The 19,659-nt window shown below is 42.6% G+C and overlaps 1 protein-coding gene across 7 annotated transcripts; it reads right to left on the bottom strand.

Annotated features, from left to right (window-relative positions):
- Positions 1-218: 218 nt before the first annotated feature.
- On the bottom strand, positions 219-18,580 carry ST3GAL5 (ST3 beta-galactoside alpha-2,3-sialyltransferase 5). Of its 7 annotated transcripts, none has more exons than XM_053404358.1 (7): positions 18,557-18,580; positions 7,039-7,160; positions 4,731-4,845; positions 3,985-4,328; positions 3,283-3,469; positions 2,229-2,387; positions 219-908 (listed from the first exon to the last, which is right to left on the bottom strand). In XM_053404358.1, the coding sequence occupies exons 2-7, from the start codon at positions 7,080-7,082 to the stop codon at positions 645-647; spliced, it is 1,113 nt and encodes a 370-aa protein (XP_053260333.1). In that variant the 5' UTR covers positions 7,083-7,160; positions 18,557-18,580; the 3' UTR covers positions 219-644. The 7 variants fall into 7 exon arrangements, with proteins under 7 accessions (XP_053260333.1, XP_053260329.1, XP_053260330.1 ...); XM_053404354.1 differs by having other exon boundaries at positions 7,049-7,160; XM_053404355.1 differs by lacking the exon at positions 18,557-18,580 and adding an exon at positions 18,523-18,545 and having other exon boundaries at positions 7,049-7,160.
- Between the last annotated feature and the right edge of the window lie 1,079 nt (positions 18,581-19,659).

Here is a 19,659-nt window from a genome sequence, read left to right as displayed (position 1 = left end):
CAAACAGCCCCAGCCCAGACCATGCTTGGTGATTATTAAAGGCCTTGGCCTCTAAATTGGGAGTAGATGCTGCACTTTCTGGCCGTGTCACTGAAAAGGGGCTTGGCTCTGCAGTGTAAAAGGCTCACTGGAGGAAGAATTAAGATGTCAGGAATATGGTCTAAGGAAGGGAATGTAAGTGATCACTTCACCCAGTAATGAGAGTCACTTCCATATCCCAATATTCATGTTCTCTAATAATAATAAAAATAAATCCACACATTTAAAAGTGCTGCTGCACAACGTGAGAATGAACCACCAACTGAGAACTTTTTCCTTCATGAACTCAAGAAACACAGCTCTAGGCACAGTAACCTATATAATAAAAAGGTTCTGGATCTCTTTCCAAACACTAAACCATTAAATATGCACTAAGGAAATTTAAATTACCCACAAAATCCTTGTGGGAAGCAAAACGTTATTTTCACGTACATTAAAAAATACTTACCCAACTGAACATAAAATTAAAAAGGAAAGCAGCTGAACACGGTAATAAAAAGTCCTTTAGGGCATCCTGCAAGATGGAAAAACAGAGAGTGCCTCCTTTGGGGAGGAGGAGGCTGCAGGAACACACAGAATCCAGTCTTTGGGCTCATTTTCAGTCACTAACTTGTCTTTCTGCAGAAGTCGCAATGTATTCCTCCACTGAGGTCTCTTACAATTCTCTCTTTTATCAGCTTCTGAAGAAATTTTGCTTCTGTAGTCACATTATGCATTCTCTGGCTGTTCATCGCAGCCATGCAAAGATTGTCAAAATAGTGCAATGGGGTGTTGGGCTGACTCAGATCGTATCCAAATCCAGCTATACTCACTTCGTCACATAAATGTGAGGCCAGAACCACGGCCATCACACCAATTGTAGGCACATTCTAAAGGGGAGGAAATTACATTCCCAAATTAGAGTATGCCTGTTATATTAGGGTGACAATGCCATATTACACACTACTGCTGCTGCAAATCAACTAATTACTAACAAATATAGGAAAGGAATCAATTAACAGATCATCATCTTGTCCAAACACAGGCAACCACAAGATTCCCTAGACTTAAGCCATGCCTGATATTCTTTGCTTGGTTTAAAAATGAAGAAAATCATGGAGAATGTGCATGCAATTATGATTTCTTATGCTATGTCTGATATTTTGCATTCCACTGCAATTTGCTTAATTTGCACAAGTCTGTCTTAAGTTCCTTTAGATACTTTTTTGGCTGTTGCAATATTCTATTTTACATGACCGTTTTTTGTTTTTGTTTTGAAACTGCAGTTTTACTGCGAAATTGTGATCTACCGTTATTTACTGAATTTATTTAGTTACCTAATGCCAAAGGCACCAGGTGACATCAATAAAAATTAGTTAAAGCCGTCCAATGCAGTCAATGGCAACTAGTAAAGAAAGAAACAAAACTGACCACAGCAAAACAATCACACTTTTGTTCAAGAATAAAAGTAAATGATGTTAAAGGTACAGTGGTACCTCTAGTTATGGACTTGATCCGTTCCGGGATGCCATTCGCACCCCGAAAATCTGTAACTGGAGCGCTGCTTCTGCGGGCGCAGAAACCCATAAGTATACACTTCCGGGTTTGCCGCATTTGCAAGCTGAAAAGACGCAACATGAACCTAACACAACACGAGGTATGACTGTATTAGCTGATCATAGATTTGTAGAGCTGGAAGATGGCCAAAAGCTGATGAATCGATTTGTCTTTCAGGTGCGACAAAATTCTTGGCTGTTTTTGCTGCACAAGACTATCAGGGCCACACCTCTGGAAACTTATTAGCTTTGACAGGGAACACCCAGGGGAAGCTGCTGGTATGTAAATATTGTCGATAGATGAGATATGTGTGTCTGTTGCACGTTACATAAAAAAGTATTTCCATATCCATATCTAATGGAACTTGTGCAAATTAAACAAATTGCAGTGGAATGCAAAATATCAGGTGAAAGTGTGAATGACTGTTGGAATGCAGGGTTCCTCAAACTTCAACTGTTTCTGGAGTACAATTCCCATCACCCCTGACCTCTGGTCCTGCTAGCTAGGAAGTGATGGGAGCTGTAGTCCAAAAACAGCTGGAGACCCAAGTTTGGGGAACCCTGGATTAAGGCATTTTCATGTATCCTTAACAATGACTGAACTGCAGCAGAAAAATGCAAGCATCTTCTTTTATCCGCAAAACATACACACACCTTGTCCCAGCCCCAGAACATTGCTCGAGGTTCAGGATACTCCAGAATATCAAAAGCCGTCTCTTTGACTATTAATGGGTTTAAGATGCGAATGTGTTTAGGTAGCACTGGTATTTTCTCGGCTACCTGCTTCCAAAAAAACAGCCGCATCCAGAGTGGCTGCAAGAAAAAGAATATTAAAATGATTACAAAGCTTGGAATCCATAACGTACGTATAACACACACTTCCCAGGGTTATGAGTCATAATACAGTCTAATTTTTATTATACAACTGCCCTCCCAAAACACATTTAGGTTTGGAAAAAGTGAAGAGTACACATAGTAATAGTCCCTACTAGCTATTTATGTATAAATCATGGGACTTACATGTTTAAATCATTCCTAGCCATGATGGAGGTAATGCTTTGCCTCCATGGTGGACTAAATGTTCTTATGTAAAGGTAAAGGTAATGGGACCCCTGAACATTAGGTCCAGTCGTGGCCGACTCTGGGGTTGCGGTGCTCATCTCGCTTTATTGGCCGAGGGAGCCGGCGTACAGCTTCCGGGTCACGTGGCCAGCATGACTAAGCCGCTTCTGGCAAACCAGAGCAGCACATGGAAACGCCGTTTACCTTCCCGCTGGAGCGGTACCTATTTATCTACTTGCACTTTGATGTGCTTCGAACTGCTAGGCTGGCAGGAGCTGGGACCGAGCAACGGGAGCTCACCCCATTGCAGGGATTCGAACCGCCAACCTTCTGACTGGCAAGTCCTAGGCTCTGTGGTTTAGACCACAGCGCCACCAATTGGAAGAACAGTGCAATACATTCCATGAAATGGGATAGACATTCTCAGATTATGCAGACTTCCAAGAATTTTGAACAGTAAACACGAAAACCGTATCGATTCTGGCAGTTCTAAGCTTAAAAAAACCCTCTCAATGTTATTTACACAGGTAATACCAGGGCTTTTTTTCAGCCAGAACTCAGTTCTGGAACCCCGTTTTCTGGAAAGATAGCACTGGGTAACAGGAAACCCAAACGTTGATAAGGTGTTTATATGGCTATTACTTACAAGTGTTTCGTTTTTCACCATTGCTTGAATCCAGTCAAAATCAACACTTTTAAACAAAACAGCAACAAATAAGCCATTTGGATAATACTCATGTTCAGATAAAGGGGCACCCTCTGGATATGTCATCCTTATGGTAGTTTTATTACCAACATCATCTGTGTATCCCTGAACTGGTGCATTATTTAACCTGTAAAGTAAAATAAATCACATGAATGAGTGCCCATCTTAATGAGTTTTGTAAAGACAAACCTAAAAGATCCCTCTGTAGTTCCTGCTTAGCTACAATTTTAGATTCATTTTGAAATGGAAAAGCATACAGTGGTACCTCTGGTTACATACTTAATTCATTCCGGAGGCCTGTTCTTAACCTGAAACTGTTCTTAACCTGAAGCACCACTTTAGCTAATGGGGCCTCCCACTGCCGCCACACGATTTCTGTTCTCATCCTGAAGCAAAGTTCTTAACCTGAGGTGCTATTTCTGGGTTAGTGGAGTCTGTAACCTGAAGCGTATGAACCTGAGGTACCACTGTAGTGACAATCACATTTTAAACGGTCATAACCGGAAAAAGACCGATCACAAACTGAGCACAGGAAGCACAAATCTAACAGAGGCCAACGTTTTTTCAGCAAAGATCCTGAACTGCAGTCATAGCTCTATGTTTCACTCAAAACGTTCAAGGGGGAAAAAAAGCAATATCTACCTTATAACAATGTCAAATTGGTTCAGGGCATAGCCCAACTCCAGTCCATTAAGAACCCCGCCACTCCCAACAACAACGCAGCGTTTACAAGGCTTCGATTGCAAGCTTTTCGGAAGGTCATATTCGGGTAAAAGTTCCAACAGGTCTTGAAGTTTTTCAGAAAACTTGTGAAATCCAAAGGGCGGTTTGTATTTGAAGATGGCTTCTTGCGTATTTATGTCTCTTCTTACAAAAGGAGATGCATTCATACTGTACTTTTCCATAAATAATCTGCCCATCCCTGTCTTCACAAAAGATGGCCGGCACTCAGCTTGAACAACTTTCTCAGCATACTTCTGTGCTCTCTAGAAGATGAAGACACAGAAGTTAGGCTGTACAGTGGTACTTTGATTTACAAACTTAATCTGTTCCGGAAGTCCGTTCTTAAACCGAAACCGTTGCGTGCTTTTCCTCATGAGGCCTCCCGCCGCCAGTGCCCTTCCACCGTTCGGATTCCGTTCTTAGACCGAGGTAAAGTTCTCAAACCAAGACACTATTTCCGGTTTTGCGGAGTTTGTAAACCAAATTGTTCTTAAACCGGACTGTTCTTAAACCGAGGTACCACTGTACATGCAGTCTTAGAAACTCAGATATCTAAGCTAGGGGCCAAATGGCTCCTTAAACCAGGGTCACAGTCACCAAAATGGAATGTCTAGTTGCCATTTGGGGGCTAAAGTTGTATTTTTCAGTATGACATAATAACTAACCTTTGCGTGCTCAGGGTTGACATAATGAATTCTTGCCATGTCACATTCTTTGGAATGAAAGCTTAATTTGACCATGTAGACAAAGCAAAGGCCAATCACAACTAGGATGACATGTCTAAAAATAAAAAGGAGAAATTTTGTTATTTCTCTACAAGCATAAAAGCACTAAAAGGTGTCCCATAAATGTAATATTTATTTGCAATTCAACACTAAAATGAAAATTACACATACCAATAAAATCAAGAAAGGCTTTCTTTCATTGTATATTTTTGTGTGCAATTTTCTAGAAATGGAAACTGGACAACTTGAGAACAGTCCAAGAACAGTCAGAGTTGGCACACCAACTGAAGCTGGAAATGGGCACTCCAAGCCACTGATGCCATCTGGGCCTCTAGCAACAGCAATGCATCTAGAAGCTCCCCAAACTGTGTACCTGCTCCTTCAGGGGAAATGCAACTCCACTCAGAGCTGGTACACAAACCAATTCCCAGACTTGAGAACTGCTTGCCCATGTTGTTGTTGTTTAGTCGTGTCCAACTCTTCATGACCCCATGGACCAGAGCAGGCCAGGCACTCCTGTCTTCCACTGCCTCCTGCAGTTTGGTCAAACTCATGCTGGTAATTCGACAACACTTTCCAACCATCTCGTCCTCTGTCGTCCCCTTCTCCTTCTGCCCTCCATCTTTCCCAACATCAGGGTCTTTTCCAGGGAGTCTTCTCTTCTCATGAGGTGGCCAAAGTATTGGAGCCTCAACTTCACGATCTGTCCTTCCAGTGAGCACTCAGGGCTGATTTCCTTAAGAATGGAGAGGTTTGATCTTCTTGCAGTCCATGGGTCTCTCAAGAGTCTCCTCCAGCACCATAATTCAAAAGCATCAATTCTTCGGCGATCAGCCTTCTTTATGGTCCAGCTCTCACTTCCATACATCACTACAGGGAAAACCATAGCTTTAACTATACGGACCTTGGTCAGCAAGGTGATGTCTCTGCTTTTTAAGATGCTGTCTAGGTTTGTCATCACTTTTCTCCCAAGAAGCAGGCATCTTTTAATTTCGTGACTGCTGTCACCATCTGTAGTGATCATGGAGCCCAAGAAAGTAAAATCTCTCACTGCCTCCATTTCATCCCCTTCTATTTGCCAGGAGGTGGCCATGATCTTCGTTTTTTTGATGTTGAGCTTCAGGCCATATTTTGCGCTCTCCTCTTTCACCCTCATTAAAAGGTTATTTAATTCCCCCTCACTTTCTGCCATCAAGGTCGTGTCATCTGCATATCTGAGGTTGCTGAGGCTCGTCCATAGGGTCCCCCTATTTCCCGATTCACATCTAATATTAAGACTTCAGCTCTTGACACAAAAAACAGACCCAAATAGCAATCCAATGAACACTCACTGGGGTTTAAGTCCCAATGAAATAAGCAGGACTTGAGTAAAAATGCAAAAGACTGTGCTATCAAAACCATTTGATTACGTTATCAACAACATACCGTATTTTTCTGTGTATAAGATGATGCTTTTTGCTTAAAAAAAATAATAGGCAAAAATTGGGTGTCATCTTATATACGTATCTGAAGAAGTGTGCATGCACACGAAAGCTCATACCAATAACAAACTTAGTTGGTCTCTAAGGTGCTACCGGAAGGAATTTTTTTATTATTTTGTCTTATATATGGATAGTGAATGCAGAGGGGGGACGTGTGGTTAATGGCAGCAGCAATCAGGAGATTGGCAGCGGCAATTGGGGGGTAAACAACTTAATTTCTTAATTTTGGGTAAAAAAAATAGAGGTCGTCTTATACATGGGGGCGTCTTATACACGAAAAAATACGGTAATCTGCCACTGGATTAAGGGCTCATCCACATTTCTGCTTGTCCAAGCGGTTTTCCCCTGGCCCTGCTCTTTTCCAAAGGAAAACCTGCTCTTTAGCGATAGATCAGAACAAAAGGCAACTGGGACAAACCTGAATTGCCATTTGTTCCGATTGAGCGCTAAAGAGAGGTTTCCCCCCCAGAGGAATGCAGTGGCACAAGAGGAAGTACGGATAAACCCTAAGTCTGAAAATAGTATTCAGAAAGCAGTGGAATAAATCAGAATCTTTTTGTAAGCAAAACACAACTTCTTTTTTCTTGTGCTTTCACTGAACCAAGCATGGGTGGTGTTCTTTTTTTAAAACATTCCAGGATTTAGTGGCAAATATAACTTTTAAAACAAAGCCAGCAGTCAGGCTTTAACACCCTACCCCGTAAGGAGAAATAATAAACGAGATGTTAAAACAAGAATTTACGGCTGATATAGACAGAGTCACTTACTTGAAAGTACCTTTTAAAAACCCACTTGGCCTTTTCATCTTCATGTGCAGGTACCTTAGAGCATGGCGCAGAAGACAAGCACTCCTTTTTCAGGTTAAAAGTGTGATCTTCACTCCGCATTGCTGCAAAAAGAAATCCCGTTAACAAGGTTACCCTTGCACTTTAAAAGAAAACACCCACCCACAGTAATTGACTGTTTCCTCCATGGAAACAGTATCTCTTGCATTTTCTAAAAAACATGACAATAACATGGTGAAAGCTTAATTACAATTTTAGCTCAAAATGCACCCTTTGATAATGAGGTTCTTACATTGCTGCAACATGCAAGAGGGTGCTGACTGAACAGGACTCGGAGAAGATAAAATCCGTTAGAAAGTGTATTTAAAGACCAGTGAATGAGACCAACTATAGTTTGTTAGTCCAGTAGAACCTTAGAGACCAATTAAGTTTTTATGAAAGATTATAATAATATCAAACAGAAATTAACACCACATTATACATGAATGAATTTTGGAGGAGAAAGAAATAAGGAACAACATATACAACTAATGATTATATGGAAAACAAAACAAAATATGAATAAAATATCAATATTTTAACTATTAAACTTAGCTCAAAAGAGCATCTCCACCCCCATCGTTCAGCCCGAACACTGAGATCCAGCGCCGAGGGCCTTCTGGCGGTTCCCTCGCAGCAAGAAGCCAAGTTACAGGGAACCAGGCAGAGGGCTTTCTTGGAACGCCCTCCCATCAGACGTCAAGGAAATAAGCAGCTATCTTATCTTTAAAAGCTTTCTGAAGGCAGCCCTGTTTAGGGAAGTTTTAAAGTTTTTAATATTTAACACTCGATTGGAAGCCGCCCAGAGAGGCTGGGGAAACTCAGCCAGATGGGTGGGGTATAAATAATCAATGATGATGATGATGATGATGATGATGATGATATGCAAGATTAAAATTAACTATGCCTTAACCACTGCTGAATTCTACATTATCCTGGCTGTCTCACCTACATGGCTTTTGGTTTAAGAGTTCCCAATCCAGTGTGAGATTCCAGGGAAGAGGCTCCTGTGGTTTTAGATAGAAGTTAAATGAATCTGTTATTCTAGGATATTTGATCCTGGAAAAATCCAAACAAAAAATGACTACAGGTAAAAATTAAAGAAAAATGTTTTAATTCCCCCCCCCCATAGTGAAGCCTGAACCTCGAGTTCAGAGCAGGGCAGATAAGCTTCACTTAGTGTAAAATTATTACAACTAGTAAGAATGGAAGCTAAAGGCAAAGTTTTCTTCTCCTTGTGTATTCCAGAGAAGATATGCTATCAAAGGACGCAAGAATAAACTGCATCTGTGAAAAAGAGATGAAGCGAAGATGGAGTCCAGAGAAGGAAAAGGCCACTTCTATCTTTTCCCTGACACTCCAAAAATCTTCTCGTGCTTGTTAATCCAGGCAAAGGCAAACTCGGCCCTCCCGATGTTTTGGGACTACAGCTCCCATCATCCCTAGCTAACAGGACCAGTGGTCAGGGATGATGGGAATTGTAGTCCCAAAACATCAGGAGGGCCGCGTTTGCCTATGCCTGTTTTCATCCCTGCTTGCTCAAAACTAAAATCTGCCTCGATCTGGCAAGTGGCAGCTCACAGGGCAAACACTTGCAGAAACAGTTCCTCATTGTTTTATGGTCTGGCATTGTCCCAAGTCTTATCGGGTATAAGGGATTCTCACGAAGGTCACTCAGAGCGGCTAAAGAGCCTTATGTCTTCTTCTTCATCCTGGTACATGATCTCAGCTGACTGAAACCTTGCCAATCTTTATCTTGTTATATGTTCTGGCTGAGGTCCCTGGGAGAGAGCTGCCCTTAAAGCAGACAATCCGGCCAACTGCATGGGGACAGAAATACCTGTGTGCATTCCCAGAACAAGCTACTGTAATGGTAAAAAGAGGGCAGGAGTGATTGAAGGGAAGGGCAAAACAATAACCCTAGATACACTCTAACCACTAAACCACACCGGCTCCCCAAAGCACTTCTGCTATGGGGCAGCTTTATAAATTAAGTAAGCAAATAACTAAATGTGGGGAAAGCAAAACGTTATTTAGAGAAGGATCTGAAATATTTCCCTTGAGGCTTGAATTTGTTCTGAAGATTGAAAGCTCTTGACTGGCTTGGGAGCAGAAGAGTAGAATCTAACCAAACTGAGCTAGATTCCGGATTATTTGATGTTTTAATGTGTCGTAAGCTGCTTGGAGATTTTTTTCTTTAATATATAAGCAGTATAGAAATGCAATTAATAATAATAATAATAATAATAATAATAATAATAAATCTTATGTAAAGTAAAAAAAAGGCAGCTAGATATTCCATTGTGGAGACCATAACCTAGATTTAAGGTGCCATTTGGCGATTCTCTTATATATATGAGTTTCTAAGTAGGTCAATAACTGTGACTCAAGTCAGTAGATAATTAACTCTAAAGTGGTTGACCGCACAGTATGAATCTTCCCTTGTCCTCCAGATAATTAGCTGTGATTCTCCCTTAACACATTTCCCAGGAACTTCTGGACTTTGAAGGGATCCACTTACGATTCACACTTTTCTGCTTTCCCCCATTCTAAAAAAAGAGAGGGTATTTTCATTCTCTATAACTGCTTTGCGTCATACCCTCCACCTGCCTTAAAGAGGTGAAGTGAATTCCACTGTGTGTCGTAAAGCTATCCAAGATCACTGACTGATAAAGGACTTACAGAAATAAAATACCGATTGTCAAAATGACAGGGGGCTATGTCTTCACCACGGGGCAGCAGAGCCTGTAACTGCAAACACCCCCTGGAGGGTGGGTGCGCATATGTCCCTGCATTCTGCGCATGAAATATACTGAAAACCTCCTTGAAGAAAACCACACGGAGTCAGGAGTGAAGGCCATGTTTTATCCTCACTGCAACAGTATTGTCAAGAAATAACAGCAACTCCTCCCGTATACGGAAGAACAAAAAGCTGTGTGTTCAGGACACAATTTGACGCATTTGCTGCCTGGACCCAATGACTTCAATCCCTGAGAATCAAGTCTGCTTCTGCCTCCATAATCTTATCTCAGGTTTCTTGAGCAGCTGGCTATTAAACTGTGCAGGCATGACCATGATTTCACAGCACCACCCGCATCTGCCTGCCATCTCCACATCTTCACACTATTCCAGCCCAAGGAAAACTATGCAGTGTAGGGTTTGTTTTTTTAGCAAGAGAGGCACCTGCGCAGCCTCACAGCTCATCCAAGAATTAACTGCACCCAGACACCAGAGTATGCAACATTTTGAAAGGCAGTTATAAAAATGTCTGCCAGGTTCTCAAGTTCCGTTTTCATTCAGGTATTTTTAAATATATATTGGGCACACATCATGCTTGCATTGTTTGCAGGGTACTTCTAATGTAGGAGTGCAAATATCCAGAGTGTGAAAATCAGATGGGATTACTATGAGGAATTATAAAATATGCATCAAGCCATTGTGTCCGCTAAGAAAACATGGTGTTGACTGGGTTTGAGTCATTGACAATAATTTCTGATCAAATCCCACAACCCTCTGCATGTCTGGCCATTTCCTCTACTGTCCATTTCTCTTGCTTGACAAGTCAAGTACACAGCCCAGTTGCCAGTTGCTTCGCCAGGCATGCATCCTGGGCCATAAAAGATGTATATCATCATATGTTAATCTTAGGGCCAGGAAACAGATTTTCACATAAAGGTGATAATGAACTCTATCCTCCTTGCCATCCTTCTTATCATGCATATTGCTCGTTATGACCTCCAGGGTTGCTGAATGCGCTCCTTTGTAGTTCTGTGGGACTGTAATGTAATTGAAAAAATTTGGGAAATGATATACAACGAATTGAAGAAAATGTTCCATTTAACATTTGTTAAAAAACCTGAAGCATTTTTGTTAGGGATTGTAGGGAAAGATCTGCCAAAAAAGCTGAAAAAACATCTTCATGTATGCGACAACGACCGCAAGAGTTCTAATAGCACAAGGATGGAAGACTGAAGAAACCCCAACTAAAGAATCATGGCAAGAAAAATTGATGGACTATGCAGAACTGGCAAAACTAACATATAAGCCACGGGACAAGGATAACTGTGACTTTAAAGATGAATGGGAACCCTTTATAAAGTATTTGAAGACGCAACAAAGTGAACTGGACTCCTTGGCTGGCTTTGAATAAACATTCACAAACTTTTTATTGATAATAATCAGCACAATAGTTTGAGGATCTATACAACTTTGTAACATGCAGAAAACAGCATTCTCAGAGAAACCAAAGACTGGAACTGAGGGAAGTTGGGGGGTAGGTTTTGTGTGGGAGGGTGGGGACAGGGAGGAAAAATGGGAAAAAAGTAAGGATGATATGTTTTTGGATAATATGTTTTGTTTTAATTTTGAATTATTTTTTTTTAAAAAAGAGAGATAAAAAGAAGAAATCAGATTGGTTCTTACAAACACTGTGTAAAGGGATCTTTTTTAATAAATCAGCCTGGATGGGGGTGTGGAGATACGCACTTCCTCTGAGAGCCTTGCCGGTCAAAGCCTCGGTCTTATTTTAATCAGGGTCCAGTCCTTTTCCTTTGGCCCCAAAACGCCACATTCTAACTGCTGTTGTTTGAGCATGAATTAATATTTGCAACATGATACAGCTCTGACTCTATTCTAGAAGCCTTCGGCTTTTTCAAAGTACGATCTCTAAGTGTTTTAGCATAAATGCATTTTATATTTATCTATGAAATGTTTCCAAAGTTTGAAAGCAAGTGCTAAGAGGACAGTAATAAATTAAGAATGGAAAGGAAGCAATGGCAACTGCCTCATTAGAGGTGCCAAAATTCTGTTAAGCCACCCACTGAATGCAAATATCTACCACTGTTCCATCTACAGTGGTACCTCGGGTTAAGAACTTAATTCGTTCTGGAAGTCCATTCTTAACCTGAAACTGTTCTTAACCTGAGGTACCACTTTAGCTAACGGGGCCTCCCACTGCCGCCGCCGCGCGATTTCTGGTCTCATCCTGAAGCAAAGTTCTTAACCTGAGGTACTATTTCTGGGTTAGCGGAGTCTGTAACCCGAAGCATCTGTAACCCGAAGCGTCTGTAACCCGAGGTACCACTGTATTTTTAAACACCAGTGTTACATTATAAAAATGGTGTACAGATGTATTTCAACACCAGGGTGCCAAAACTTCTAGACAATGGCTGTGTACACACTACTAGCTTGAAGGTCATTTTCACTGTGTTTTAAATGCATTTGCACCCTGTTGTACACATAAGCACAGTCTGAGATGTATCTACATCACTCACTGCATGTGAATGGCATGCAGAGATCAGTCAGGAATGCCTTTACCCAATGAGCAGTTCTCAATTCAAATCAGAGCTGATTTGGGGCGGGGGGAATGCATCAAAATGCAGTATTTCACAAGAAATTACAGGATAGATACGGATTATGGCTGACGTTGTGTATACAAGCTTCTCGAAGACAGCAGTGGGAGAACATAGGATGCAGAGTAAACAGAAATGTGTAGACAACCAGTGTTAGAAATTCAGATATATAAGCTAGGAGCCAAATGACCCCTTAAACAAGGATTACAGTCACCAAAACGGAATGCCTAGTTGCCATTTTTGGGCCAGGTGACTCAAAAGTTGTATTTTTCAATATGATTTTTAGGTTCCTAAAATTCACTCTGATTGTGCATACAAAATATAATGGGTAGAATTCGACAGGATGTGAAAACAGTCAAGATCCAAGGATTCCCCAGGCATGCACCTCCAGATGGTGGAGACAGCGTGCATCATCCTGGCTCCCGCCCAGGCATCTTCACTTGGTTGCAAGCGGCCAATAGCCAGCTGCAAGATACAACAGGCGCCTGGCAAATTTTGAATGCTGTACATGGCCTCAGACACTGAGCTGATCCACACATGATGGTAAGCCATGGTTTGCAGAGTAAACCATGCCTTCCTGTTAATAAATCACTCCCAGTTTGCTCCACCCTGCCTGCAGCCAGGTGCAACAAACCAAGAGCCTTGGCTTAGCATTACATGTGAACCAGCACTTGCAGTTTTGCTTCTCTCCAGACCATGAGCTGCTCATTCGCAATAAACCACAATGCGCAAACCAGTTCAATTATTATTATTACAGTGGTACCTCAGGTTAAGTACTTAATTCGTTCCGGAGGTCCGTTCTTAACCTGAAACTGTTCTTAACCTGAAGCACCACTTTAGCTAATGGGGCCTCCCGCTGCTGCCACGCCGCCGGAGCCCGATTTCTATTCTTATCCCAAAGCAAAGTTCTTAACCTGAAGCACTATTTCTGGGTTAGCGGAGTCTGTAACCTGAAGCGTATGTAACCTGAAGCGTATGTAACCCAAGGTACCACTGTATTATTTTACAACCAAGCAGTGTATAAATTTTATGAAATAAATAAATAAAATTAATATTCCCGCTGGCAGTGCCTGGCAGAAAGCTCCAAAATGGGGTGTTCTTAGAGTGGGGCTGAGCTGGGCATAATCTGCCTGCTCACCTTCTGCTGTGAGTGGCCAGACTGCAGAAGTGCAATAGCTCTGCTGTTCCACCAAAATGTTGCAGTGAGCAGTCTTTACTGCTACTGACTAACAAAGCAATAAACAAGCAAATACATCTTGTGGGATTCCTCATATAGTATGTGCAAGATTTGTACAGTATCAGATAATGTGGTCTCTGCCCCTCATAGCTTTACACCACAATAAAGCATTTAGGCTCAATGCTCTAAAAGACTGTTTCTTCACCAATGATTTTGTCTCACAGTCATGCTTGTGGTTATATCAAACACCACCAGTTTTGGATACACCTATTATTTATTTTTGTTTTATCTACATGTTTAACAATACTTTAATGTGCACAATCACCACTTTCCTTTAAAATGTGAACACTTTTAGATCAGAAGTGCATTTCTTCAGAACAGAATGGTGGAAGAATACCATTCTATAAAACGAGAAAGGAACTGTACTTCAAAAGAACTAAATACACACACACAGCATCCATTTAATTGCAGGTTTTACTCATACAAAAAGCAGCTACGAAGAGTGAAATGTTCACTGTGTGTTTCACATATATCTTTATCAAGGGGAAAACATTCATATTTATTCCTTCATGAAAACTTCAGAACTTTGAAATTCTGTTTTTGTTTGTTTGTTTTACCATTATTTTAATAGCTGTTTTTGCCCCCCCCCTTTTTTTGCTGAATTCGGAGGCCAGGCTGCTCACGGTTTGGGCATATTATACCTATCCTGGCCCAACTGCACTCAATTAGCTTCCGGGCCCAATTCAAAGTACTGGATTTGACCCTATAAAGCCTTAAACGGCTCAGGACTGCAATGCCTCAAGGACCATCTCTCTCCATATAAACTGTCCTGGACAGATAATAATCTGAGGGCCTTCTTTGTGTGCCTCCTCCGTGAGAGGTCCAGATGATGGCAACACGAGAATAGGGCCTTTTCTGCAGTGGCTCCCTGTTTGTGGAATGCTCTCCCCAGGTAGGTTCGTCTGGCGCCTTCATTATACACCTTTAGGCACCAGGCGAAAACGTTCCTCTTCAACCAGGCTGAATAACATCCTATATCCTTTTACATGCATTTGGTGGGACGGGGAATATTGTTTTGTTCTTGTTTTTATTATGTATTTTGTGTTTTTTTTCTTGTATTTTTAAGCTGAGATCTACAGATGAAGGAGGGTATACAAACTTAATTAATGTAAATAAATAATAATAATAATAATAATAATAATAATAATAATAATAATAATGGCCAGGTGCTCTAACCTACTTAAAGCATTTTTACCCAGTAGAGGCTGGTCCACCAAAATGAAGGGGCCACTACCTCATCCATCTTTAGGGTTCAGGGAAGCTTTTAATGTTTGATGAATTCCTGTATTTTAATATTGTGTTGGAAGCCACCCAGAGTGGCTGGGGAAACCCAGCCAGATGGGCGAGGTATAAGCAAACAAAAAAACATCATCATCATCATCATCATCATCTCAGCCTGCCCATACCTGCCTTCTTTCTTATACCCAAGTCCAGGGGGTAGCACTGCCTATTGGTTTTCTCTTCCTCAGCCTCAGTGCTGCCCTCGAAGCACTTCAACAGAGAGGAAGATGGGGAGAAAACTAAAATTACAGTGGTACCTCGGGTTACATACGCTTCAGGTTACAGATTCCGCTAACCCAGAAATAGTACCTCGGGTTAAGAACTTTGCTTCAGGATGAGAACAGAAACTGCGTGGCGGCAGCGGGAGGCCCCATCAGCTAAAGTGGTACCTCAGGTTAAGAACAGTTTCAGGTTAAGTACTGACCTCCGGAACGAATTAAGTACTTAACCCAAGGTACTACTGTAGTTGACTCTGCCTCATTTGTTGACTCATTAGCTCCAGTTCCAACTACTGTCCGCCATTTGAGTCCCAATAGGCTTTATTAGAAAAAGCTCCCTGAGTGGCGTACGAAAGCCAGTAGTCAGTTCTTGTCTTCAGCCTTACAAATCTAAAAGACAGAAGACACGCGAAAGAGGGATGGGGGTGAGGGAGGAAGACAGAGGCAAGCTCAGGCACCAGTTCTTAAAGGTTCCAGTTTGTTTGTTTGCACATTTATAGTGCACATATAATGAAAGGGTTGGTGCCGTGTTGTTTTTACTGTAATTATTTGTAGGGTTTTAATAGCTTTAACAGATATATTGTTCTACCACTGCTAAGACTGTGACTGTCAGCACTTTCAATATACAGGTGAAACTCGAAAAATTAGAATATCGTGGAAAAGTTCATTTATTTCAGTAATTCAACTTAAAAGATGAAACTAATATATGAGATAGACTCATGACATGCAAAGCGAGATATGGCAAGCCTTTGGGGTTTTCATCAGCTGTACGCCATGATCATCACAATTATAACAAATAAAGGCTTGCCATATCTCGCTTTGCATGTCATGAGTCTATCTCATATATTAGCTTCACCTTTTAAGTTGAATTACTGAAATAAATGAACTTTTCCATGATATTCTAATTTTTCGAGTTTCACCTGCACACTTCTCTTCTGCAGTTTTAAAAACCTCACTCGGTGGTAGAAATTGGCGTAAGAGGCCAATTTTTTCCTGAACCATGTTCCACAATGCCAATCCAGTCATCATCTTGAGCAAATGCAACACTCTACTCACAGGCAACTGTTCTTTTAATTAATAAAACGGGTGTTTAAAAGGTCACAAGGGCCTGCGGGCGGAAGGTGGTACTTGGAACCCGTGTTCAAAATTCACCTGGAAGTCCATCTTTAACAGGGTGGAATTTATGCTTTTCATTCTGAACCAGGGCAAAGTGTAGGTTGAGTGTACAGTATTCTGAAAGGGGCTGGATGCCCATCTGTCATGGATGCTTTAGATGACATTCCTGCATTGCAGGCGGTTGGACTTCAGAGTCCCTTCCAACGCTGTGATTCTAAGAAAGAGTTTTAATTCTAACAATGTTTAATTGGTTTTTAATGATTGCTTCCCCCCCCCCCAATGTTTTTAACTGTTCTTATTTTTATCTGCAAGCCACCTTGAGTCCCTGTAAGGGAAAAAGGTAGATTACGATGATGATGATGAAGAAGAAGTAGAAGTAGAAGAACAACAACAACAACAACACAACACAACAACAACAACAACACATAGAGCGGCTTACAGCAGGCAAAGAAGAAAAAATATTTTTTTGGAAAAACAGTACGTATAGGAGAGGCAGGGCCAGAATTCTAAAAATTCGAAAACTGGCTGGGATGGAAACAATTCAGGTAGCCTGATGGAATAACTGCAGCTTGAAAGAATGACAATTTACATGCACCCAAAAGCAGCAAGAGAGATGGAATAGTGCTGCTATTTTTTCTACCTCATGCTTTCTGGTGGAAGAGGAGATCTATAACCCCCCTCTTCTCTCAAACTTCTCACCCCCCTAGAATCTGGAAGAGGGGCCAAAAATATTGTATATAAATACAGAGGTTCAGAAAGCCTGATTTAGTCTCCAACTACACCAAAACTATTATCCAATTCACACAAACCTGTTACAATTCTCCGGAGCAAAACACTGAATAGTAAAGTCGCAGTCACTAAGCCACACTTTCTTATTCTGGAATTTTATTTTCACGAACCATCACCGTCATTATGATATTGCTTTGTCGATGTAATTACATTAAAAATACTGAAATTTCTGATTGTGCATATTAATGGGGGGAAATAGTCGCAAAGCAAGTGAGGGAAAGGGTCAGCAGATTAAAAAGAAAAAAGGACAGATGGGCATGAAAGGAGATCATAGATCTATATCACTGGCCATTTGTCAGCCAAATACAGGAGACTGTAAGCAACACCAGCCCTACTCAGAGTACACTTACTGAAGTTCACAGACATGGCTAATTTAGGTCCATTAATTGTAATAGATCTACTCTGAGCGGAACTTTTGGGGCACCACCCCAGGTGAACCTAACTAAGAGCTGAGCAGTTTGGGGGCATCAGGATGAGCAGGAGACCGAGAGTGCCAATCCACAACAATGAGGGCACAACCCACCGGGAAACCTTATAAAAGTGAATGGGACCTTTCCTTTTCTTGCGAGAAGAGTGGGTGTCACATAGGCTGGGACCCGGGAGACCAGGGTTCAAATCCCTGCTCCACCATGTGAAACTCATTGGTTTGACCTTGGGCCTCTCAGCCTAACCCACCTCACAGGGTTGTTGTGGGGGATTAAATGAGGGGGAGCAGCTGGGTGGTTAGGAAGAGAACCATGAGCCCCGTAGAGAAAATGCAATAAATGCAACGAAATGCAATAAATAAATAAATGCATTAAAATTCAGTAAATAAATGCAATAAAAATTAAATATATTAAAATGCAATACATAAATAAATGCAATAAAATGCAATAAATAAACAAATGTTGTGGGGGATTAAACGAGGGGGAGCAGCTGGGTATTTAGGAAGAGAACCAGGCGCACCACCTGAGCACTGTAGAGAAAATGCAATATATGCAACGAAATGCAATAAATAAATGCATTAAAATGCAATAAATACATTAAAATGCAACACATAAATAAATGCAATAAATAAACAAATGCAATAAATAACCCAACCAACCAAATAATCAATCAATCGCCCAAGAAAATGCCAATAAGGCTTTGCTAGGGAGAACTTACCCGGGTGCGGGCCGTAGCCCAGCGGGAAAGAGCGCCTGCTCCGCATGCAGAAAGTCCCTGGTTCGATCCCCAAGCGCTGCGCCTCCCACCCGAGAAAACCCTGCAGTGCCCACCTGCCAGTCAGTGCAGCCAACGCTGACCCAGGCGGGCCAATGACCTGGCTCAGCCTAACGCAGCTGCCGATGCTGCTCTCCCTCTCCGAACCAGGGAGCCCTCCCGTTACTTGGCGACCGCGCGGGCCCGCCTCCGCAGCAAGCCGGGCCAATCACCGCCGCCTGTACCTGCCCGTTACCTCTGCACGGCCGGGCGACGACTCGGCGCTTTACCTGCGGAGGGATACGCTGCTTCTACGTTTCAGAACCCGGCCCTGCTTCTCCCTCCGCGCTGGGCCTCGTGAGCGACAAAGTCCCATCGGCGAGAGAGGCGCCCAGGGAGAAAGCGGGGGCACTGGCGGGCAGCGGGATGGTGGACAGCCGGGCCCGTCGCCGAGCACGTGGCCCAGGGCCAGCCAATAGCTGGCAGCGAAAGAGGGAGCGCGAGAGGGGATGGGTGACCAAGAAGCAGCCCACAGAGCTAGGAATGATGCAGAGCGACACGCTGGAGCCCTTGCTGAAGGAGATTTTTTAATTTATACTTTTCGTTAGAGTTCCCCCCTTCTTATTCAGACAGGAGTTGTTGTTTTTTTTAATTGTCTGTTGTAAACAAAAATTGCCCTTTTCCCTTATGGGGTATCCAATATCCAATATATTTCCCTATATATTATATAGAGCGAATGCAGGCTGCGCGGCTAAGCTCAAAGCCAGAACAGGGAGACGGAGTGCTGCGCAGCTGCCTTCCCCCCCTGCTGCTCTGCGGAGGCTACAAAGGCTGTACGAAGGTGGGGGGAAGGTGGAACACTGCCCCCCACCGCCAGCCCCACAAGCTCGGGGGCAGCGGGAAGGTGCCGCGCCGCCTCTGCGCTGCTCCGTAACCTGGTTTTGAGGCTGGCAGTCCCACAACCAGCCCCACAAGCTCGGGGGGCAGCAGTAAGGCAGAGCGCTGCCTTCCCGCTGTTCCCCGACCTGGTCTTTGGGGCTGGCGGTGGGGGAAAGCAGCGCTCCCCCCCCCCGCCAGCCCCAAAGAGCAGGTCGAAAGGAACCCAAAGCCTCCGGAGGCTTCGGGTGAACGCACAGAACGCACGTTGTTTTAGAGGGAGAGAACAAGAAAAAAATCCCCCCCCCACCGTTCTCCCCCTTCTATGGTCTGGTGCGTCCTATAGAGCGAAAAATACGGTAGATCACTGGACGTCTGTGGTAGATCACTGGTTCCCCCCCTCCAAGAAGCTCAACAACTTTTGCTCCCCTAAAAAAAGCGCCACATTTACCCTGCACACCCCCAAAATGGGACTTTCCTTCCTTTAAAAAGCACAACAACCTTGACCTGAACCCCC

Source organism: Podarcis raffonei, chromosome 9 (genome assembly GCF_027172205.1).
Source record: "Podarcis raffonei isolate rPodRaf1 chromosome 9, rPodRaf1.pri, whole genome shotgun sequence".
Taxonomy (NCBI): domain Eukaryota; kingdom Metazoa; phylum Chordata; class Lepidosauria; order Squamata; family Lacertidae; genus Podarcis; species Podarcis raffonei.
This window is presented reverse-complemented; position numbering and strand designations above follow the sequence as displayed.

What these genes read in the sequence shown, in the direction of transcription:
- ST3GAL5 (XM_053404352.1), bottom strand. Translation starts at nt 18,276, where the DNA reads ATGCGGAGCAGGCGCTCTTTCCCGCTGGGCTACGGCCCGCACCCGG. An exon ending in GGGCTACGGCCCGCACCCGG is followed by an intron (nt 7,161 to 18,230) that starts GTAAGTTCTCCC and finishes TTCTTTTTGCAG; the next exon opens with CAATGCGGAGTGAAGATCAC. An exon ending in TGTTCTGGGGCTGGGACAAG is followed by an intron (nt 909 to 2,228) that starts GTGTGTGTATGT and finishes CCTCCCCTTTAG; the next exon opens with AATGTGCCTACAATTGGTGT.